Here is a 22,700-nt window from a genome sequence, read left to right as displayed (position 1 = left end):
CACAAGCTAAGGAGATTGCCTTGGACTCGCCGAGTTCCTCCTTGAACTCGTCGAGTACCATGATCTTCATGTCCAAAATAGACACAGACTGGCTGAGTCCTTGTCTAAACCCACTCACTGATCCGACTCATAAACATAAGGGTTTGGGTTTGCGGCCTGACTCATCGAGTCCATGAACTGACTCGTCGAGTCCATCTTGTGACATCTCTATTTTGCCGATTCCAGTCCATCCCAACACCTCCAACTCATAGACCTGGACTCCTTATGCTAGCATTGCACGTAAAGCTGCTAACTTTACGTGCATGCAAGGTGTTATGAGGCTAGAACACTTAATTCAAGCTACAATGAATGCCTAGGTCAAGAAATGGGACCTTATCTGGATAAAGCCAACAACTTTGAGCTTCTAAAGCTCAAGAGTTTCCTGATCTGTGTCCAATCCATCCTCAAAGGCTTGATACTCGGTTTGACCTTGCAAAAGGTCCAAATGTGACCAAATCTACGCTAGAAAGGGGATTTAGATGATTAACAGTCAAGGTATAAGATTTTTACCTCTAAATGGTCTGAAATGCTACCCCAACTCTGGATCTATAGCTTCTTCTTTCACCACCAAGGTCCTTCCTCCTTCTCCAAGCTTCAATTCACTCTCAAGGAAAGAACTACCTCAACAATGGAGTTGGGTAGCTAAGGTTTTAGGTTCTGGATGAGAGAGGCTGTAAATGAACCCTAGGGAAGAGAATAAAATGCTTAAATAGGGTACCAAGTCCCGGAATTAGGGCTTTCTCAACCCAGACCAGACTCACCGAGTCCACTCTCCGACTTGTCGAGTCGGTCACTTAACCTTGCACACGGATCCCGCTCCGACTCGTCGAGTTCTTCCTTGGACTCGACGAGTTGACCCCCTTTTTACTTAGGGTTTCCTTTCCTTTCTTGGTTCTTCTGATTCTGGGTGTTACAACTCTCCCCCACTTAAACTAGACTTCGTCCTCGAAGTCCGCTACGGCCAACTGTCCTGCAATCTACTTTCAACCTTCCTGGCTGATGAATCTAACTCCTTCTAACCACTACCATTGACCTTCTACACAGTCATTCAGACTAACACTAGTCCTTGCAAATAACAATCCTCAAGTGCACTCTGATCCCGTTAATCTTGAGAACATAACTTACTCAGCTGACAATCCTATCGGTACTCCCCGAGTTCTCATGTTGGACATCCTAGTGGTTCACCCCCTTTTTCCTTGCGTGTTTACTGGCCTTCCCAAGGCAACGTTCCACAACTAACCACCTCCTCTACCACTGTGAAGGACATATCCTTCACGGTATCCATCACTCCAGCCACTCCCAGTGCTGGTCACTACTGCCGATACACACTGAATACTTATTGCTGCTATAACTTAGTGCTGAGCACCCAACTTAGCGAATGGATCAAGTAATCCTTCGAGTAAAAGATTCATCCCTGTAACGGTTAGACCCTAACGAGAGCTGTGCAACAGGGTCAAACCCTTCCCTCTGAGATTATCCCACCCTCTTGTGAGAGGCGTAGCACTCCTCGGTCAACTAGCTGTCTTATACCATACTTCTTTATCATCACTTCCCTGCTTTAAAGTCTTGCTGTTTATTATCCGCCTTCCGAATGAACCGAGACCACCCTGGTCCCCACAAATTCTACCGATAATTGGGTTACAAGATATCCACCGGTCACTACAACTAGCACAATCTCTTAGTCGCTCCCAGCGACTTCCGAAGAAACTTCAGCTATCTAAACTGCTCTATCTATCTTGCCACTCTAGCGCTACAAGCCTTGGGATCCTCGATCCCCTATCTTGACTCTAAGGTCCCTACCAGGTCCCACCTGCGCTGCTATAATCTCACGGGCCTCGCCCACGGGTCTCACCCGACTATATCGTAGAGCGGTCCTCCCCTTTACTCTCACCTGCCTAGCTACTGTCGTACGGGCCTTACCCACGGGTCTCACCCAAACCATACTACTGAGCAATCCTGCTTCCAGGTCTCACCTATACTGCTACTAACATACGGTCCTCGCCCACGGGTCTCACCCAACTGCATCCTGGAGTGGCCTCACCTATCAAGGGCTATGCAGTCCAACTCCATACTAAACCTCAACAACTTAACCTTTCATGATCCCTATCTTGCTAACTAGGAGATACGGGCCTCCGTCCACACTCCGCTAACTAAACTGCTAATGAATGCTACGGCTTACCCGCAGTCTTATATCACTTCCCTTGCTGACTCGTCGGGGAATGTTGCGGCTATCCTGTAGTCCTACCACACCCTCCATGCTGTCTCTACCATTGACTACTATTCCGAGGGCACCCTAACTCACCCGAGTCCTGCTAGTGATCCTACAAAATGATTTCCAAAACCAGCCCTCAGTCATCACATGCTACAACCACTTTGTATTCATACATCCTTGCTGTACTCGCACTCTGACGAGAAAATCTTCAGCTTGGTTTTTCAAACCAATTGTCTACTAATCCCAAATGCAAGAACTCGACGTTGGGAAGTTTTCCCAAATTCCCAACTCCTGCACTTCTCCACCATATAACCATTTGGGCTGCTTTCCCTTCCTACTCGAAGATTACTAACGCTTTCTAAGTTTAGCATGCTACCGACCCTAAATACTTGAAGGGTTCTCCCCCACTTTGGTCCTGCTAGAACCTTACGGCTCAGTGCTTGAAAAGGATTCCCAACCCTTCCTATCCTTCACTGACCGATCTGCTGAACACCCCAAGCTTACCACAACTAGGGATCTAACTGATCTATCCCCGACCGACACCTTCCAGAAACTAGCGAGACACTACCGAGCCCCACACATGCATGCTATAATTACTGCATCCAAAGTAACCTGGTCTATAGGGGACGTCCTCATCTATCATTCTAAAATCCAAGGTACGCAGATGACATATAACTCAATCACAAACAGACCACAAAATTCTTAAATGTCATTATCCTTACCGATGCAGAACCATAACAATATAATCATGCGTAAAAGTCAACAGGGGAACAAAAGATACACACCTGCAATGTCCGGTTTTGCCCGCGTCTCCGGGTATATACTGTTACATGATAATATGTTGTTATGCTATAGAGACTTGTTAGATCGGTATCCTGGTATATAGGACGTTACCATGCTTTGTGATCGGTTGATTTTCCTGATTGTCTGTTGACTGGTAATATGTTTACCTGTGGCATTATGCTGCCAGTCAACAAACTCGGTAAGGTTTATATCGATATGTTGTTATGTTATGGTATGTATGGATATGTGTTGGTTAATTGGTTGAGGTAGACCAGTCGAGACTGAAGGCCAAGAGACCCAAGGGGGTCCCAGATAGACTGCAGGACCGAGAGGCATACCGGTCAGGTCGAAGGCCCAGATAACGTTCCAGATAGTCTGTAGGCTCGATGAGGTGTTCCAGTCATGCTGAAGGTTCTGTGAGCATTCTAGATAGTTTGTAGGCCTGATGAGGCATTCCAGTCATGCTGAAGGCTCTGTGAGTGTTCCAGATAGTTTTTAGGCCGGTACGACGTTCTGGTCAGGATGAAGGCTCTGTGTGCGTGATGTTTTTTTTGTTATTATGTTTATATGGTGGTACTTTGGGGGAACTCACTAAGCTTCGTGCTTATAGTTTTAGTTTATGGTTTCAGGTTCTTCAGAGGATCGTGGCGAGGCGAAGGCATGACCGTTCACATCCTTGGTTTTACTACTTATTGGATCTTGGGAGACTCTGATTTTAAATAATGTTTTGGAAACAATGATTTTGTAAACACTTTTATTAGTAAATGGGATGTTTTGAAAGGTTTAAATTGGTTGTGATTTTTGAGGAGTTACACATAGACAAAGCATTTAGGATAATGGGTTGTCTTTTGATCCTAAGGATAGTATTATGGGCTTGGTATCCTTAATCAATGTCTCTTATAAATGATTTAGTTTCTTGATTCCTTTTAGTTATTGCACATTCTTGCAAATGTCAGTACTTTTCTTGAATACTATACTCAATGGTTTGAATAAATATCCCAGTGGTATTATGAATTCGTATATCTGGCTATGCCATACTATTTGGCTTGTATCTTTTTAGATCTTTCAAATATACTAGATATATATGCTTTCTTAGTCCTCTTATTGTTTTGGAATTAAAAAGTCTATCAAAAATTGTCTTAGAGTAAGCCTTCCTTTTGTCCTTGGCATTGAGGTTGCAGTTGGGTATACCAACTTTTACCCCTTTACCCACAGGCAACTGAATTTCAACTTATTTCCCCTTTATTTCATGATAGAAAATATAGGAGCATTTAAAGTTTAAGTTTCTATGCTTCACAATGTTAATTCCAAAAGGCCCTCAACATACCATGCAATCCCATGATAAATCTTTCCAAGTCGTTTAAATGAAAATCAGAGTGAGTTGATTATATGTTCATGTTAGCTAGTTGATTATGAAACCCATAGTCAACTCCCAACTTAATGGAATTCCATGTCGCTTAGATTTGTTAATGTACAAAGTAAAATTGATACATACTCCTTCCAACATCGAAAATGCAATAGCTGGAGGAACCTTAGAAAGAGCTTTGTCAAATGCATAATCTTTCTTTTCGTTCATGAGAACTATTCTCAAAATACGAATTTAGACAAGATTGAGCTTATCCTTTCAGAGGTTTTATAGCAGTAAAGTTTTAGCGGGCGATTTTTTGTTTGTAGAAATCATTCAATAAAGTTTCATTCTAGTTTGTTTTATATAATCCTTAGAATAATAATTACCCAATTCAACTAAAATTATTTAAATAATGCTAGGATCCATATTTCACTCCAAAATGTGAAGACGATTAGCCGTAATCACATCAAGAAGTTATTTAGGTAGGCAAACATTTTGCCAATTTCAGTCTTTATGCAACTCTTTGATCTGTCGAGATTTATTGACTTATGTCAATAGCATGTTAATCTCTTCCATGCTTATCTAACATTCATGGTTGGATTAGTCGATGATCATGAATTTAGATGGTAAATCAACCATGCAAAAACATATGATCCCCCACTTAAGTAATGCTTGAGAATCACGAGTATCACATCACCTCGACTATAACACAACTAATGTGTTCGTTTTAAGCACTAACCCACGTCAACATATTATAAAGATGGTGTGTGTTTTTTTATGGGTAACGTGAGATTTACGTTTTCATAAAACGGGATTTTGTTTTGTTTGTTTAGTTAAAATATTTTAACTTGATATTTTGAAAACCATTCAAAATTTAGCCAATTTTATAAACCTTTATAAAATCATTTTCTTTGTTATGTTAACTTTTAATAGTTTGTGACATCTCATACAACCTATACCGACCTCCATGGAATTGGAAGATCTTCCTTTGAAGTGCACTTATTTCCATTATATATATATATATATATATATATATATATATATATATATATATATTCATTCCAACTCATTATATGGCACATATACATCTATACCATGATTCTTAAGTTAATGTATACACTTCGGCCACAATTATCATATAAACTCAACAACTTTCATTAATTCACTGTAGTTTCAGTATTATCACAATGCTTCATATTTTCGTAATGCCTTTGCTCAATGATGACATAATAATCTTACAAGTTACTAATGTCATGAAAATGAACAAAACAAAAGGCCCACAAGATTTTTTGGGGTGTTACATAATGGTATAACACAATGGAAGATAACATATTTCCATATAAGAGCTTAATGAGGGTCTAAACTATTGAAGTTGTAGTATGTTTATCAAGAATGATATTTTACTACAAAGTAGTAAGACCTGATAATGCTCGATCCAATATATTAGATTTATGTATCATGTTTGTTAATCGGGACTAGCATGCACCGATTACGTTCAAATGACAATATAAGGTCTATATTTATGTTAGTTATTGCAGGTGGTTTTAAATACAACTAAAGATTATAGTTGTTCAACAATCTAACACATTTAGAAACTTACACATCGAGAATCAATACTCAATGATTTACGTACCCCTCCACTTACTAAACTTCAGGTTGTCACTACCTCCAATATCATTTATAACGCTCCAAGCCCAAAGTTAAAAAAATCATCGAATAACCTCCATATTAACTTAAAACAAGAATGAAAAAGTTATTATAAGCTTATAAAGTAAGGCTTATAAAGAGCTTCCATTATCATCTTTTATCGACATGAGACACATTGTTACATAAAACCTTGTTTTTCAAAGGTCTGTGAGTTGATCTAAATGTCCTCTCCATCTTTAGTGGTATCTATATGCTTGTAAAGTGATAGATTAAAGGTAAAGAAGCTAAGTATCTCAAAGTTGTCCATTAACAAAGTGAAAACTACTACTCTTATTTCATTAATGAAGAAAATAAAGAGACGATCATTACGACACAATCCCAAACCAGATTGGCCTTAGAATAACCAAACATTAATCCAAACATATTTAATTAAAATGCCTTAGGTCGGAAGTGAGGACTTATAAGCGAGATATCTTATTCAAGATTTTACCAGAAAAACGTTAAACATCTACTAGTTTGAGGATACTAAACCGATTTTGTGAAAACGTCAAAATTTGGATACACTTTTACCAAAATATTTAAGCACCATCTCAACGACTTTAAGATACTAAACCTAAAAGAGTTAAATTCTTATGAACAAAGATAGTTGAGGCAATTATGGTTATAATACGGTTGAACATTACTCCATTCCACAATGTCGATTTGTTGCTATTTATTTCGACCACCATGATCTTACAAAGTGCTACCCATTTTAATCTCGAACGAAACTACACTTTTTCGGGTAAACATACTTTTTGCCATGCCACTAAATCTCTTTCTAGACTTGGAAGCACGAAAGGACATTAAAGACGACATTGTTATTTTGGTTTGAAATTTCTCTAAAAGATGACTTTAAATGAATTAACATTTGGTGGTACTTAAGAGCCAAGTTTTTATTAGCTAAAAAGCCAAAACTTGTATCCCCTCCACTATGCCACCCTTTTTGTAATGGAAATCATTTCCCCTAAATTTAGAAACACATAGCACCGATTTTTTTATTTGAGAATACGGATTATATTTATTTTGATGAATATCCCCCATATCTCTCTCTATATTGGCTGTACATATCATTCATTCATATAAAACTACACTTTATTGATGAACAAACCCTAAATGTTTCTTTTACCCATCCCCCAACAGCTCAAACCCACACATACCCTAATGTTCAAATCCTCAATTCGTGCTTGAAGATCGAGTTCCAAATTGTCCCAAAGATCCAGAACTACTACAGGTTAGTCTCGCAATTCAATTTCAGTGAGTTTGATTTCAATCAATTCGTCTCAAAACACTGTTAGCTGTTTATGTTGATCTTCGTATGATCCGCGATCTTGGTTTATTAGCTTGTTCTCTGTAATCTAGATACTGGTTTAATATAACACGCGATCCGATTGCGATGTAAACTTATTTGTTCCTTTTGTTATTAAAGTCAAAACGATGGTGGGTTTCCTCTTGTAGGTGTTTATTGCAATTCGCTCTTTTGTGCGGGGTTTCACGAGCTGTTTGGGTTGGGATCTTTAGGGCTTTTGAGTTGGAGCAATAAGCAAAGATGCAGTCGAGGTCGTATACGAATCTTTTGGAGTTAGCTTCAGGGAATTTCCCTGTAATGGGGCGAGAAAAGGAGAGGAGAAAGCTGACGAGAGTAATGACTGTTCCTGGAAGTATAACCGAGCTTGAAGATGACCAAGCTAGCAGTGTTGCATCTGATAACCATTCTTCGCTTTCAATGGATAGAATGATTATTGTGGCCAATCAATTACCTCTAAAGGCTAAAAGAAGACCTGATAATAAAGGCTGGAGTTTCACTTGGGATGATGATTCGTTGCTTTTCAGACTCAAGGATGGTTTCCCTGATGATATGGAGGTTTTATATGTCGGTTCCTTGAATGTTGATGTTGATCCTATAGAACAAGATGATGTTGCTCAAGTTTTATTGGATCGATTCGGATGTGTCCCAACTTTCCTTCCTCCAAACCTAATTGAGAAGTTTTATGATGGTTTTTGCAAGAAACAGTTATGGCCACTCTTCCATTACATGCTACCATTTTCAGCTGATCATGGTGGGAGATTTGATCGATCCAATTGGGAAGCATATGTTGCAGCAAACAAATTATTCTCCCAGAAAGTTATCGAAGTGATCAACCCCGAAGATGATTTCGTTTGGATTCATGATTACCATTTAATGGTATTACCCACTTTTTTAAGAAGACGTTTCAATCGTTTAAGAATGGGATTCTTTCTCCATAGTCCATTCCCTTCTTCTGAAATCTACCGAACACTTCCTGTTCGTGAAGAAATCTTGAAAGCTCTTCTCAATTCCGACCTAATTGGATTCCATACTTTTGATTACGCCCGCCATTTCCTTTCCTGTTGCAGTAGAATGTTCGGATTGGAGTATCAATCCAAACGGGGCTACATCGGATTGGATTACTACGGGAGAACAGTCGGAATCAAGATCATGCCAGTTGGAATCCACATGGGACAAATCGAATCAGTGATGAAGCTAGCAGACAAAGAATGGAGAGTCAGTGAACTCAAACAACAATTCCAAGGGAAAACCGTTCTTCTTGGAGTCGATGATTTGGATGTCTTTAAAGGCATAAACTTGAAGCTTTTAGCCATGGAACAAATGCTCAAGCTTCATCCATCATGGCAAGGTCGAGCTGTTCTTGTCCAAATCGCAAACCCTTCAAGGGGTAAATCCGGAATAGATTTCGACGAAATACAACTCGAGATACAAGAAAGTTGCAAACGTATCAATGACCAATTCGGTAAGCCCGGGTATCAACCCATAATTTACATAGATACCCCTCTATCAGTAGGCGAAAGGGTAGCTTACTACAGCATAGCCGAGTGTGTTGTTGTAACTGCAGTTCGAGATGGGATGAATTTGACTCCATATGAATACATCGTGTGTAGACAAGGCGTTTCCGGGTCGGATCCGGATCCGGATTCGGGCGGGTTGAAAAAGAGTATGTTGGTGGTGTCGGAGTTTATCGGGTGTTCACCTTCTTTGAGTGGGGCCATTAGGGTCAACCCATGGAATGTTGAGTCAACTTCTGAGGCTATGAACGAGGCTATTTCGATGAGTGATTCGGAGAAACAATTGAGACATGAAAAGCACTATCGATACGTGAGTACACATGATGTGGGGTATTGGTCTAGAAGCTTCTTGCAAGATATGGAAAGAACATGTGCAGATCATTTTAGGAAAAGATGTTGGGGGATTGGATTAGGGTTTGGTTTTAGGGTTGTGTCTTTGGATCCTAATTTTAGGAAGCTTTCGATTGATGATATTGTGACAGCTTACATAAAGTCTAAAAAGAGGGCAATACTTTTGGATTATGATGGAACTGTTATGCCTCAGAATTCGATTATTAAGACACCAAGTAGACAAGTTATCTCAATTCTTGAGAGACTTTCTGGAGATGCGAATAATACGGTTTTTATTGTTAGTGGAAGAGGTAGAGAAAGCTTGAGCAAGGCTCTTGCTCCTTGTAAGAAGCTTGGAATTGCAGCTGAACATGGCTACTTTATGAGGTTTGTTTCCTAAATTACCCCTTCACTTGTTGTTTCCACTTTCCACTTGACTTAATTGTGTGTGTGTGTTTTCAGGAGGTCTCAAGATGTAGAATGGGAAACATGTGGACAGAGTACGGATTTTGGATGGATGCAAATGGCTGAACCTGTGATGAAACTATATACAGAATCAACAGATGGATCTTCCATTGAAACTAAAGAAAGTGCTTTAGTTTGGCAATATAGAGATGCAGATCCAGGGTTTGGATTTGCTCAAGCAAAAGAGATGCTTGATCATCTTGAAAGTGTCTTGGCAAATGAACCTGTTGCTGTTAAAAGTGGTCAGTATATTGTTGAAGTCAAACCCCAGGTATTTATTTATGTTTCCATTTCATTTTCTATTAATCAAATCATTTGATACGTTTTTACAAGGGTTAAATGTGTATTTATGCAACAATATTTCACCTTTTTCCCAATTTATGCAACAAAGTTGTTTTTCATATGCCACAAGTAGCTTATGTTTTTGAGTTTTTTAGGTTGTCATGTTTGGCAAAACAAAAGTTAGCTTATAAGCTTACTTTTTTAAAAAGCTACTCAGACTAGCGTTTCAACAAGCTTATTGAGAGGGTGTTTGGGATTTCATCTCAAAACAACTTATTGACTTATTGGCTTTTTGAAAAGGCGATAAGTCAAAAAAAGCATTTGGCAAAAGAAAAACAACTTCTCCATAACCCTTCAAAAAGGAGATTTTAAGAAGTTAGAATTTAAAACTTTTCTAAACTCCTTATGATTTTTTGAGTTGTAAAAGTCAATAAAACCTCAATACCCTTAAAACTAAGACAAACACTTTTAAAAAAGACTACTTATTGACTTTTTCCCACCACAAAAACTAATCCAAACACTTTTAAAAACTCATTTTCCTACCACCATAAGTCAACAAGTCATTTTGTCTAAAAGTCCTTTTGAGGATCAAAATGAAATCCCAAACACCCTCCGAGTGATCCTTTTTAAAAATCTTCTGAATATACCCTTTATTAATTATAAAAAAAAAACTCAAATCTTCTACATGCCCTTTTACGTCATTCTACATGTTCCAGCTAGTTTTACCAAACATCATTTAACTTTTCAGCTATAGATAGATATGGAACCCCATTTCTTTTTTGGACCAAAAGATTTGTTTGGTTGAAATGTTTGTAGGAAGCAAGTAAAGGCATGGTAGCAGAGAAGATCTTTACATCAATGGCACAAAACGGGAATCAAGCAGATTTTGTTCTTTGCATTGGTGATGATCGATCCGATGAAGACATGTTTGAAATTATTGGAAATGCAATTTCCAAAAACATGCTTTCGGTCAACACAACCGTGTTTGCATGCACAGTTGGACAGAAGCCTAGCAAAGCCAAATATTACCTTGATGACACATCAGAAGTTATTCTCATGCTTGAAAATCTTGCAGAAGCCACAGACACTCCTGTCACATCAGAAGATGATGAGAGTGAATAAATAGGTTTTCTTTAAACCTTTTTTTCTCTTGTTAAGTGAACTTTGTTGAAAAAAAGTTTTACATTATTTGGCTTTGCTGTTCATTCTTGGAGTCTCTTTTATAAAGTTGGAAATATTGGTCTTGTTCTTGTTTTGACAATGGTGGAAAAAATGGATGAAAATGTGAAAGAAAGGTATTTTTCTTTATTGTTAGGGCAAACATGCGGAGTCTGGAAATGTATAGACATGTCGGGTGATGGGTTGGAGTGTTGTGGGGTATGAATGGAAAGTTTAGTGGTTTATGGAGGGTTAGTTTTGTAGATTTTGTTGTACCTTCAATACATTTCATTTGCCAATTGTATACTAGCATGTTTTGAAAAATGTAATTTTGACTTTTTGAGTGTCATTGGTTATTTCTGCTTGAGCTTGCGTTGTTTTAACTTGTATTTGACTGAAACTACAAAAGTTATAATCTCCCTGAAAAACACATATTAAGGAGCTTATAAACTAAAAAACCTTATTTTTGCACATATATGACCATGAACATATATGAACAATAAAGATAAAGGAGGTTAGGTTACTCATCAACCATGATATTTAGCCTTCACACCCTCCCATGAGGTCACTTTCTAGGAAAGACTAAGCTCTTCCATGTTTAGCCTCACAAAATCTTTCCACTTTCTTACGTTCTTCTAGGACGCCATTTCCTCCTCTTACCCTCAACCATGATAACTCTACAATTCTTACCCAATGCGCAATCGAGTTGTCTTGTTTTTTTAACCATAAATGACTAACAATCATAATTTTTTTTTTCTTTTTTCCTTTTACCCTCATCCACGGTAGAATTTGAGATTTAGCTTTGGTTTATTATTAATTTTTTCCTTCAATAGTCAAAGCTCAACAATAAATGTGAACCTTTTTCTAGTTTCTTTTCTTTTACTATTCAAACTTTTTTTTTTCCTTGAGAGCTCGATAAATTGCGGTTTTTTATTTGAGTTTCAAAAGTTGAAATTGTTATTGATTTCCTCTTTATAGTAAAGCAAATAACATGAAGGTTGTGAGTTGCTATTTTTGTATGATAACTAATTAGTATTAATACTCTTTTTAGCTATTTAACCATGTTATTAACCATGACCTGTTGCTCTTCCTTTTTAAGCTATTTAACCATGATATACGGAAAAAAGTTTTATATATGATCAATTACCTTTTTATGTAATGTTTTGTGGATCCCTATCCCGATCCCGATCTTACGATTTAATCTTGTAAACCCATGTAGGATCATGATTTTGACAACCTTGGTTGGACATGTCCATACCACCTCAATCATCATTCTTTCAAATTTTCGATGATATGTGCCACTCTAACCACATTTGGAATCCTATTGAGCAAAGTTTTACCACATGTCCACATCAACATCCTCATTTCTTATTTTCATATTCCTCCCATGCTTCTTTCTTGACCAAAATTTTAAGCCATACATCATGACATTCCTAAAAACTACAATGTAAAAATTTCCCTTCAGTTTCAACAAGACTTTCCTACCACAAAAAAACTTCAAACGCTCCTCTCCACTTTAACCGACATGCATTTATGCAAACAGGTGACATGCACCCTTCCTTATGGAACATAACCCCCAAATACTTAGAAGCTCTCCTTTAGAAGAGCTTGATCCCTTATACTTATATCTACCCTTCATCATCATCTTCTCACTAAATCGCACCATATACACTCCATTTTCATTGTGTGGATTCTTACCCCTTTCGAACATTCAACTCAATCCTAGACTCGGCCACCAACACAATGTCATCGGCTAAAAGCACAAGCTAAGGCACATCACCTAGATCTCATGAGACATCTCGTCCAATAGAAGACATATCTTACTTGTTGGTTTCTAATTTTTTGTCTGAAGTCTTGACTCGAAGTTTCTCAATTATTATCACATTCTAACTACACGCATACTATGCTAATCAATTAATATATTTTTTTGGCAGTTCTTTAAAAAACATTTTCCTTTATTAGAAGGTTTAATATTTGATATCAAGACAAAAGTACAAAAAATAAAACATAATGTACTTTGACCATTATGGTTACAAGTAGAAACTTAATTTGTGTATGTATGAACTACTTGTAGTTAAAATATTACAATTTCCCACCAAATAACCAAAGCCAAAACTATGATCAACATTTATAATACAAATCACATTATAATTCAACTACCCTATATCATACACTCACCGGACTTGGAGTCACCGGAGCAACCCTATTTTCAACCGGAATTTCAGTAAATTCCGACAAGAGTGCCCGGAATTCATCCCCACCCATTGTTTCTTTCTCAATAAGAACCTCAACAATCTTGTCCATGGCTTCCCGGTTGTTTCTAATATGACTTAATGCAATTTCATACGCACTGTCTGAAAGCTTCTTAATGGCTGAATCGATGTCTTCAGCCAGCCTTTCAGACATCGAGTTTCTAGCCATCATTCTCATAATCACATCTTGACTTTGACCCGACCCGTCCATTAGTGACCATGGCCCGATTTCCGACATCCCAAATGTCACCACCATCTTAATACAAAAAAAAAAAGTTAATTAACTAATAAAGATTATGGATGAAATTATGTTGTTATTTATTGTGATTTTGATGATTACCTGTTTTGCGAGACCGGTGATCTGTTGTAGGTCACCGGCTGCACCGGTGGTCACCTCCGAATCACCAAAAATCACCTCTTCCGCCGCTCTGCCGCCAAGTCCGCCGACAATTCGTGCAAAGAGTTGCTGGCGGGAGATCAACGTGGGGTCGTCTGCTGGAATGAACCAGGTCAAACCTCTAGCTTGACCACGTGGGACTAGGGTTACCTTTTGCACTGCATCGTGCCCTGGTGTTAGAGTTCTGCATCAAAAGGACCAAATCCGCCACATTACTCAAAGTTAAGGGTTGATTTTGCTATTTCTTGCATTTACATGTATAAGAATTGAAACATACCCGCAAATGGCGTGGCCCACTTCATGATACGCAACGAGACTTTTACTTTTTCCGTCTGTCATAACGGTTCCTTCCATTCCAGCCACAATTCTGTCGATGGAATCATCGATTTCTTTTGATGAAATTGCAGTTTTGGCCCTTCTTCCAGCTAAAATAGCAGCTTCATTTAATAGATTTGCTAAATCGGCTCCACTAAATCCAGGTGTTCTCATAGCAATCACCTCAAGTGACACATCCTTGTCAAATTTCTTGTTTCCAGAATGAACCTTCAAGATCTCAGTTCTTCCTCGAACATCCGGAACATCAACCATTACCTAACATCACATTTTTTTAAGGTTTAAGGTTTACTAATTAATTAACACATGTGACAAAAATACAGCAATTCATAGTTTCATAATCAATTAATCATACCTGTCTATCGAATCTACCAGGTCTCAATAAAGCAGAATCAAGAATATCAGCACGATTAGTAGCTGCAACAACAATAATACCCGTATTCCCTTCAAATCCATCCATTTCAGTCAAAAGCTGATTCAATGTCTGTTCCCTTTCATCATTCCCACCTCCAATTCCAGTTCCTCTTTGTCTCCCAACTGCATCAATCTCATCAACAAACACAATACACGGAGCATTCTCTTTTGCCTTTTTAAACAAATCCCTCACTCTCGAAGCCCCAACACCAACAAACATCTCAACAAATTCCGACCCGGAAATCGAAAAAAACGGGACCCCCGCTTCCCCCGCAATCGCCTTCGCCAGAAGAGTTTTCCCGGTCCCGGGCGGGCCCACGAGAAGAACCCCCTTCGGAATCCGCGCACCCACCGCCGTGAACCGCTCCGGTTTCTTCAAAAACTCCACCACCTCCACGAAATCCTGCTTTGCTTCATCAACTCCCGCCACGTCATCGAATGTGACTCCGGTGTTTGGCTCCATTTGGAATTTTGCTTTTGATTGGCCGAATGCGAGAGGATTCCCGGGCCCACCGGGTCCCCCCATTCCGCCTGGGGAACGCCGGGATAAGAGAAATAAACCGCCGATTAAAATCAACGGGAATGCGAGATTCCCGATTAGATTGAACAACAGAGAACCGGAATCTTCTTGCGCGTTATGTGCTGCAAAATCGATGTTTTTCTCACGGAATTTTTGAAGAAGTTCTTGGGATAAACCCGGGAGTTGGACACGGACTCGTTGAACCCGGTTTCCCAATTCCGGAGATACCGCTTCTACAATTGCGATTGTCCCGTTTTCGAATAAATCGACTTTGTTGACACGGTCTTTGTCTAAGTATTCCAAGAATCTTGAATAGGACATTCTGGAATTGGAAACGCCTTGGTCGTCGGCATAGGCGTTTCCGGCGGTTAGTAAAGCCGGAGTTGCGATTCCGATTCCGGCGTTTCCGAGTAGTAGTTTGAGGAAGCCTCTTCGGTCGTGTGGCTTTTTGTCTAAAGAGGCTGTTATGACTCTTAGTTTTGGAGTTTTATCGAGAGATGGTAAGCTTGGAGAGAGGTGGAAGTGTTTGCGATTGGATAAACCGTTTCCAACTATGCATGCAGAGGATGCAGCCATTGTAGAGAGTCTGGAACTGAGATGTTAACATAAGAAATGTGTTGGTTAAAGGGTTAAAAGAGAGAAATAACAATGTATTTTCATTAATTTTTGCATTATAGCATTACAGCATTCTAGTTCTTGAGTACATCTTATATATTGAAGAAAAAGTGAAATGCATATAATAAATCATGTAGTTCTGAAATGCATATATTTGATCTTAATAACAAACAAGTAAAAGGAAAAATCTGCTAACTGCTGTAAATGAGCTAGAGAACAAACAACCAGAAATGTGTTCACATCCTTCTTTCCAAATTCAGAAAGAAATACCTTCAATATTATAGAATAAAGAAAAAGAAGGGAAAGAAAGAAAGAAACAAGACAATCAAAACCAAAAGCTAATAACTGGAAAATATGCAACTGAATGGATCAATGGACTTCTTACCAATTTATGCAAAGTCAAATTGGTGAATTTCTAGTAACAAATTGAAGCACGATTTGTATAACTTCATGTCAAGAACCATTTTGTTGCATAAATTGTTAAAAAGGTGAAAAACGGTTGCATAAATATGCATTTAATCCTTGTATATATTATTTGCATTAGGGCATGAAACCAAAAGAAAGGATTACTAATATAGTGAGACCATTGTAAATAGTGAAAATAGCTTAAAAGTACTACACTTGGACGCCTTGTACCCCATGAAAACAACAAGATTCAACTGGGCATTTAGTTTGATACAGATTATTAATCAGGGATCCAATAATCTTTACCCTATCATCGATAGTGACAAAATAAAGGAACAAAAGGATATCATTATTAATCTGCAACGACAGCAATTGGGAAATCGTTAACTTTAGTTACAAAATCTCCCAAGAACGACAATTTGTAAATTTAATTAAACATCTAAAACGAAAATTGTTGCCATTTTCGTGCGATTTACCACGAGTATATCATTACAGGTACATGGTAACATTACGAACATTCATTAGGGCTTATTTTGGAGGGTTATACACCTACAAAGCTATCAAACGCAAAGAATAAGGATAAAACACACACAGTCTGTGCAGCATACTTAGTAATCACAAAAGAAGAACTGATGCCTAAATCTGAAAGGAAATTAAAATAAAACACTGAACAGAAACACATATCAGTAGTGAACCGGATAGAAAAAGAGCGAGAGTTGTACCTTATTGGGGGAGGAAAGTGGGAGGTGATTTGCAAAAGAGATGGGAGGAGATCGAGTGGTATAAGAGAGAATGGATGTGGTTTGGAATGATCTACGTGTTCTTATATCGATGTTTAAATATCATGTCTCTTATTTTCTGAATTTAATTCTCCCACGACTCTTGTGTAGCTGTGTTTGTTCTAATTGGTAAAATTAATCGGATAATAAAGTTGTAAGCAAATGAAATTGAAAGTGCTCGGTAAAAGAAGTCATTTTGGTACCAATAATATTTTATTTATTTTCAGTTTATTAAATTTACTAACTGTATTAAACTTACCAATAAATTTTATTATTTTATTTTATTGGAAAAATCACTTAAAATTTTAACATTATTTTTGTTTTGTAACATCCCAAAATCTAAGATCAAAAAATTCATTTTTAGTTTAATAGTTCATAAAAAAGATTATTGAAAATATCATTAAGTTATCTCATATCATAAAAACTCATAAGTCATATGTCTCAAAACAAGCCATAATAATGTCAAAGTACAAATCCCAAAAACATCATGGTGCGGAAAATCGTGGTGTGATGCGTTGCAGTCATGCCGATTCCTTTCCATTCGAGGAAGAAGTACCTGAAACCAAAACTGAAAACCGTAAGCACAAAGTTTAGTGAATTCCCCCATCATACCACATACTAAATAATCACATAATGCCTAGCATATCTCGGTGCTAGCCTATCTCTTCGGTCTCTTTCAACCAGTAATCACCTAACGTATCTAGGTGTTGGCCTCCCATTCAGTCTCTTTCAATCAATAACTGTGACAACTGGAAAATTTCTAGAACAAACAATGTCTAAACTTTAACCATGTATAAATGAATTCGCAACGTAACTTCGATGCAATAGAACTTTGAAAGCCAAGAGGGCATGTTTATATAGGCTAACAAATATATATAAATGGAAAACCATGTTGAAATGAGCTATTGTAAACACAAGTCAAACTGTTAAATCTAAAACCATAACATAATACATTACTTTGGGTTTTCGGTTTTAGGAATCTAGAAACTAATGGATTTCGGTTTTGTAAATCAAGGATCAAAGAGTTTTCGGTTTTGTATGACTGAAATCTCAAGCCTAGGACCCCTATGACCGAAATAACCCTTAAATGGGTGGAACCAAACCGAAATCAAGGTGATTTCGCTTTGGCCGAAATCACCCACTTGGTCTACAAGTGGTGCCACTTGATTAGTTGAATTAGCTTCCCAATGTGATAATTCCATTTACCAATGTAAACCTCACATCACCTTATCATTTTTCCTTCTTATATAATCACGTTTTGGAAACCATTTCTCAAACACTTCCGAGTAAACATATTCACCATATCCTCTCAAAATCAAACCTCATTTTCCTCTTCAAAACTCAAGTTCAAACAATCCCAGAAAGCATACTTCAAGATAGTTTATAAGCAGTTGCATTTATATTTAAGTCTTTAAAAAGATATGTGTCACAAAAGATTGCCTCCAAAAGTAAATAACAAAACAAGACATGAAGCTACCTTGCTCCATCTTCTGAATCCCAGCACGAGTACCTGTCTACTAGTTTCTAGAGAATACAAGTTATTTTGAAAAAGAGGATCAACATTTAAGCTGGTGAGTTCATAAGATTTAAGTGATGTAAAGTAAGTTGTAAGGTCTTTTTAGAAAAGTTCTCCTGTTCCTCCATAAAATCCTATATTTTCTGATATGATGAATGATAAGTAAAATGACTCTACAAGCCTTTCTATGAGTAGTAAATGGATACAAGTTATATAAAACTTCGAGTAAACAGACAATCGATTGTGTGAATCTGCCCTAAGTCCACAACCAAACAAGGAACAGGAGATGAGGTGGAAGTCACACATCCCATTGTTTGTTAGATCTTTATTGTATATAACCCTGGTGTATTCATTTGGTACTCACAGAGTTAACTGTGATAGTTCTTTATATTTGATGAAAACATTCTTTAAGAAAATCATATATTTCATTTAGTAAAAATGGTAACCACAATAGTTCATTCTATAATCACTTAGTTTATACAAGCTATATATAATCTAATATCGAGCGGACAATTAAATGGGTGAATCTGCCCTAAGCCCACAACCAAACAAGGAATAGGAAGTAAGGCGGAAAGCACACATCCAACTGCCTAATGGACATTAATTACATATAACTTTGATGTATAAATTAAGGTATTATAGAATTAACCACTAAGGGTCCTTTAAGTTATGCTGGTTTAATAGAATGGATTAAACCCTTTCACCAATAAGTTTCTAGTCTAGCCTGTTAAATGTTCAATCTGAAAAGTGTATTTTTGTACTTGAAGAAGGTGTATTGAATTTGTATACCATGACCTGACCCATACATGGTACTCCTTATGATTACTAGGTGTATAAGGTATATATATATATATATATATATATATATATATATATATATATATATATATAACTAAGGTCGAATAGATAGTAGACTGGGCGAATCTGCTCTAAGCCCACAACCAAACAAGGAACAGGAAATGAAGCATAAATCACACATTCTACTGTCTGCCGGATCCGATTAATATATATCCATGGTGTATCTACCGAGGAATCATAAAGTTAGCATTATAGGCCCCCTTTTTACTGAATGTACTAAGACTCAACTGTACTGTCTGTCTTTTGTAAGTTTTCCCAAGTTTAAGACTATCTTTACTAGAAAATAGTTTGCATTACCTTTTATGTGAGAAGATCACTATATGAATGTAATGGGAAAATGAAAGTATTCAGTAATATTGTATAAGTAATTACTAAATCACTAACTAACTTAAAACCAGTTTGTTAATTAAGGTTAAAATGTGAGATGGTTGTAACCATGCTTGATTGACTAGTATAAGACACGGCGTTCCAAAAACATCGAAATGGTATGACATTTGTCACCCGTAGACCTGTAGGCCCCACTGTAGCTAGCAACAAGGTGTAGAATGGTCAATCCCATATAGATCTATACACAAACTCACGCTCTCCCTCCAGGAGAATCTAGTTACAAAACGCGACCTAACAAGTATATTGCTAAGTCGTGAAGGAGTGGTTTCACATTATTGTTATCTTGTTCTTGTTATAGTATGTTCTTTCTGTTTCACGTTATAGTTTGCTCTAAACCCCTAAACTATAACCCTTATAGTTTACTAGTATGTTTGTTTTGAACTGACTCTTATTTGTAGAAAAGACTCGATTATTTACTGAGTTATGCTCGCTCTTTAAAAACGGAGTTTTATAACCAATAAAGTAACATAACTTAAAAAGAGTTTTTGAAATGATTTTGATTACTTATAAATACATAAGAAATCCTTTAATGTGATGGTTGTCACAAATAACATTTACACAATTATGATTGTGTTCAACTTGTATCCCCCCTTAAAAGCATTTAAAAACATTTAAAAGATTGATTATAGAGGTATGAACTCACCTTATGTGGGTGATTCAATTGCAGATTCGAGTAAGGAGTAGGAGTTCCATGAATGAATTCCCGAGACACAAATGAGTCATAAATGACATATAATGGCATATATATAGGCATGTAATTAGTGTTTATAACAACTAATCATGAAGGGAAACAACCTAAGGGACTAAGGAACACTTGAAACTAAGTGTTAAAATCACATGTGATTGACTAAAGGGAGTTTACGGCCAAAGGGAGGTGTGTTCACGGCCACACTTGAGTTTACAGCCATTGGTTCACGGCTAATGAGTGTACGGCCATGGGTTCACGGCCAATGAGTGTATGGTCGTACACTCATGGAAGAAACATGCAAAAGAGGTAATTGATCCATGGGTAAACTAGTGTGTCTAATGTACAACAAGAAGATGAACAAAGCACTCAATTTGGAAGGTCTTGAGGTGATTACGACCATCAAGATCTTATGAAGGGTTCACAGCCGTGAACCCTTGAAGATCTTGAACAAGGTCGTGAAAGGTTGGTTCTATGGATGGGAAATCAAGGCCTAGTCATGCAATGAGGTAAACAACAGGTCAAGGGTGGATTTCTTATGATTTGGAACCCTTTTAGGGTGTGTACGTGTGACATCCCCATTTTCATGGCCAGAAAAGACCAATTTTGTTTATGCTTTATAAAAATCAGAGTACCACTTTTTAAAAAAAATGTGTAGAATTTGTTCCTAGTGAAACATGATAAATACATTATTAGGGCATTTTCGAAGAAAAGTATTTTTATTCTCTTTAAAACATTTGGGATGTCATCGTCAATACAGAAAAATAAGCATAAACAGAACTTACATTCATTATCACTATTGATTTATATCTCCTTAATCTCTCAATGTAATGTGACTTCATATCAACACCTGTGATATAAATAAACTGAGTGGGTCAGGTTAGGAAACCTGGTGAGTACATAGGGTTTTCAACCCACAATAATATAATTATTATGTTTAATCATCAAACAGTTAACCCAATTACCCATCCCCATTATCTTCTTTACTCTTAAGGATCTACCCTAAGAATCAGCTATTTCTCATTCATTTATTCCTAAGGATTATCCTAAGGAATAGGTACGAAGTCCATCAATTTCAATGACACAGCTGTCAAGCACAACTGCTAGTTCTGTCACTTAGGCGCAACTGCCAGAATTGTGACATTCTATGTGAGGCGCAGCTGCCAGTGTTGTCCTTCGAGCACAGCTGCTAGGGTTATCTCGTTTATTGACAGTATCATTTTCGAGAGTCCACTCGTAATACATGTCAATGGGTTTTTAGAGTACACCGGTGAACACATCGTTCACAACACCTACTGGTTGCGAGCCTGCTAGTGTTCCACTGGACTGTCTAGAATAGTCCGTGGTTGTCATCCATACTCTGCTAGATGACGGGGCCAACATTTGGGAACAAGGCTTCTCATATCGTCCACCTCTCACCCTTAACTCATGGTCTATATCACCTCTCAACTCATAATCCAACTCATATTTCATCTACCCATGTTTTACCTAACATATTACGTAGATATAAATACATATACAGTTTAAATCATATAAAACTTGTATAAAATCGTTCATCCAGCATAGATAGCAATTATACAGATAATATGCACACATAACACGTAGTTTATATAAAATACTTCATATCTATGTGTAAGATGAAAGGGACCATGCACTCACTTGAAAAAGTGGTGATTCCGAACTCAGACAACGCTTCGTTTCTTAATTAAAAATAATTTCCTTCGACGAAACCTAGTATTATTACCACTAGAGTTTAGTCTATTATTCGTTGAGACTAATTAATAGTCTAGCTATTATTACTATTATATAAGCGTTAAACAATACTTATATAACCCATAATAATAGGCCAAGTACTTATTATAAGTTCCTAATAACGTTGCTATAATTAAATAAAACTATATTAAAAATAGCGTAGACGTAGCTAACTTACAGCAGGTTTTATAGAAAACCGGACTTTGCTTGGAGCAGTGTTCCCGAGCCGAAAAGCTCTTCTTCTCGGAGCCGTCGAGCACTCCGGGGCTTCCGCCTCGTGCTAGGGAGGTTCCTTAGGCTTTTCGGGTGGCTTCGGGGCTAGAGAGAGGTTCTAGAGAGAGAGAGTAAAGAGATGAAAGAATGGGAAAGGTGTGAAGAAAATGAGGGTGGGAGAGGTTCTATTTATAGGGTGAAAAATAGTTGAACTTGGTGCCACATGTCACCATCTAGTGGCAAGACTTGGGGAGAAAGCAATGGCCAAGATTGTGCCACATCACCCATTTTTGCACAGCACACTTCCGACTTCTAAAATCCGTAACTTTCACATACGACCTCTGTTTTTGACGTTCTTTATATCCACGCGTAGGTAAAAGTAAGATCTACAACTTTTATTTTGACTCCGTCGGCTAATTCTCGACCGATCTTAAATTTAACAGTACGAAAA

The 22,700-nt window shown here is 37.6% G+C and overlaps 2 protein-coding genes across 2 annotated transcripts; one reads left to right on the top strand and one right to left on the bottom strand.

Moving 5' to 3' along the window:
* The first annotated feature begins 7,014 nt into the window (after window positions 1-7,014).
* LOC111900939 (probable alpha,alpha-trehalose-phosphate synthase [UDP-forming] 7) lies at window positions 7,015-11,490 on the top strand. The gene is made up of 4 exons (XM_023896808.3): window positions 7,015-7,299; window positions 7,524-9,605; window positions 9,681-9,954; window positions 10,782-11,490. Exons 2-4 carry the CDS (start codon window positions 7,615-7,617, stop codon window positions 11,085-11,087), a joined length of 2,571 nt encoding a protein of 856 aa, XP_023752576.1. The 5' UTR covers window positions 7,015-7,299; window positions 7,524-7,614; the 3' UTR covers window positions 11,088-11,490.
* Window positions 11,491-13,115: 1,625 nt separating this feature from the next.
* On the bottom strand, window positions 13,116-16,940 carry LOC111900940 (ATP-dependent zinc metalloprotease FTSH 2, chloroplastic). The gene is made up of 5 exons (XM_023896809.3): window positions 16,782-16,940; window positions 14,461-15,631; window positions 14,050-14,363; window positions 13,716-13,956; window positions 13,116-13,631 (listed from the first exon to the last, which is right to left on the bottom strand). Exons 2-5 carry the CDS (start codon window positions 15,613-15,615, stop codon window positions 13,290-13,292), a joined length of 2,052 nt encoding a protein of 683 aa, XP_023752577.1. The 5' UTR covers window positions 15,616-15,631; window positions 16,782-16,940; the 3' UTR covers window positions 13,116-13,289.
* Window positions 16,941-22,700: the final 5,760 nt, after the last annotated feature.

Source organism: Lactuca sativa, chromosome 8 (genome assembly GCF_002870075.4).
Source record: "Lactuca sativa cultivar Salinas chromosome 8, Lsat_Salinas_v11, whole genome shotgun sequence".
Lineage (NCBI taxonomy): Eukaryota > Viridiplantae > Streptophyta > Magnoliopsida > Asterales > Asteraceae > Lactuca > Lactuca sativa.
This window is presented reverse-complemented; position numbering and strand designations above follow the sequence as displayed.

Bases quoted from the DNA above. Each gene is read 5' to 3' on its own strand.
- LOC111900939 (XM_023896808.3), top strand. From the start codon at position 7,615: ATGCAGTCGAGGTCGTATACGAATCTTTTGGAGTTAGCTTCAGGGAAT. The intron at 9,606-9,680 runs GTTTGTTTCCTA...GTGTGTTTTCAG, and splicing joins GAACATGGCTACTTTATGAG to GAGGTCTCAAGATGTAGAAT. The intron at 9,955-10,781 runs GTATTTATTTAT...AAATGTTTGTAG, and splicing joins TTGTTGAAGTCAAACCCCAG to GAAGCAAGTAAAGGCATGGT.
- LOC111900940 (XM_023896809.3), bottom strand. From the start codon at position 15,615: ATGGCTGCATCCTCTGCATGCATAGTTGGAAACGGTTTATCCAATCGC. The intron at 13,957-14,049 runs GTATGTTTCAAT...CTTTTGATGCAG, and splicing joins GTGGGCCACGCCATTTGCGG to AACTCTAACACCAGGGCACG. The intron at 13,632-13,715 runs GTAATCATCAAA...TTTTGTATTAAG, and splicing joins TCACCGGTCTCGCAAAACAG to ATGGTGGTGACATTTGGGAT.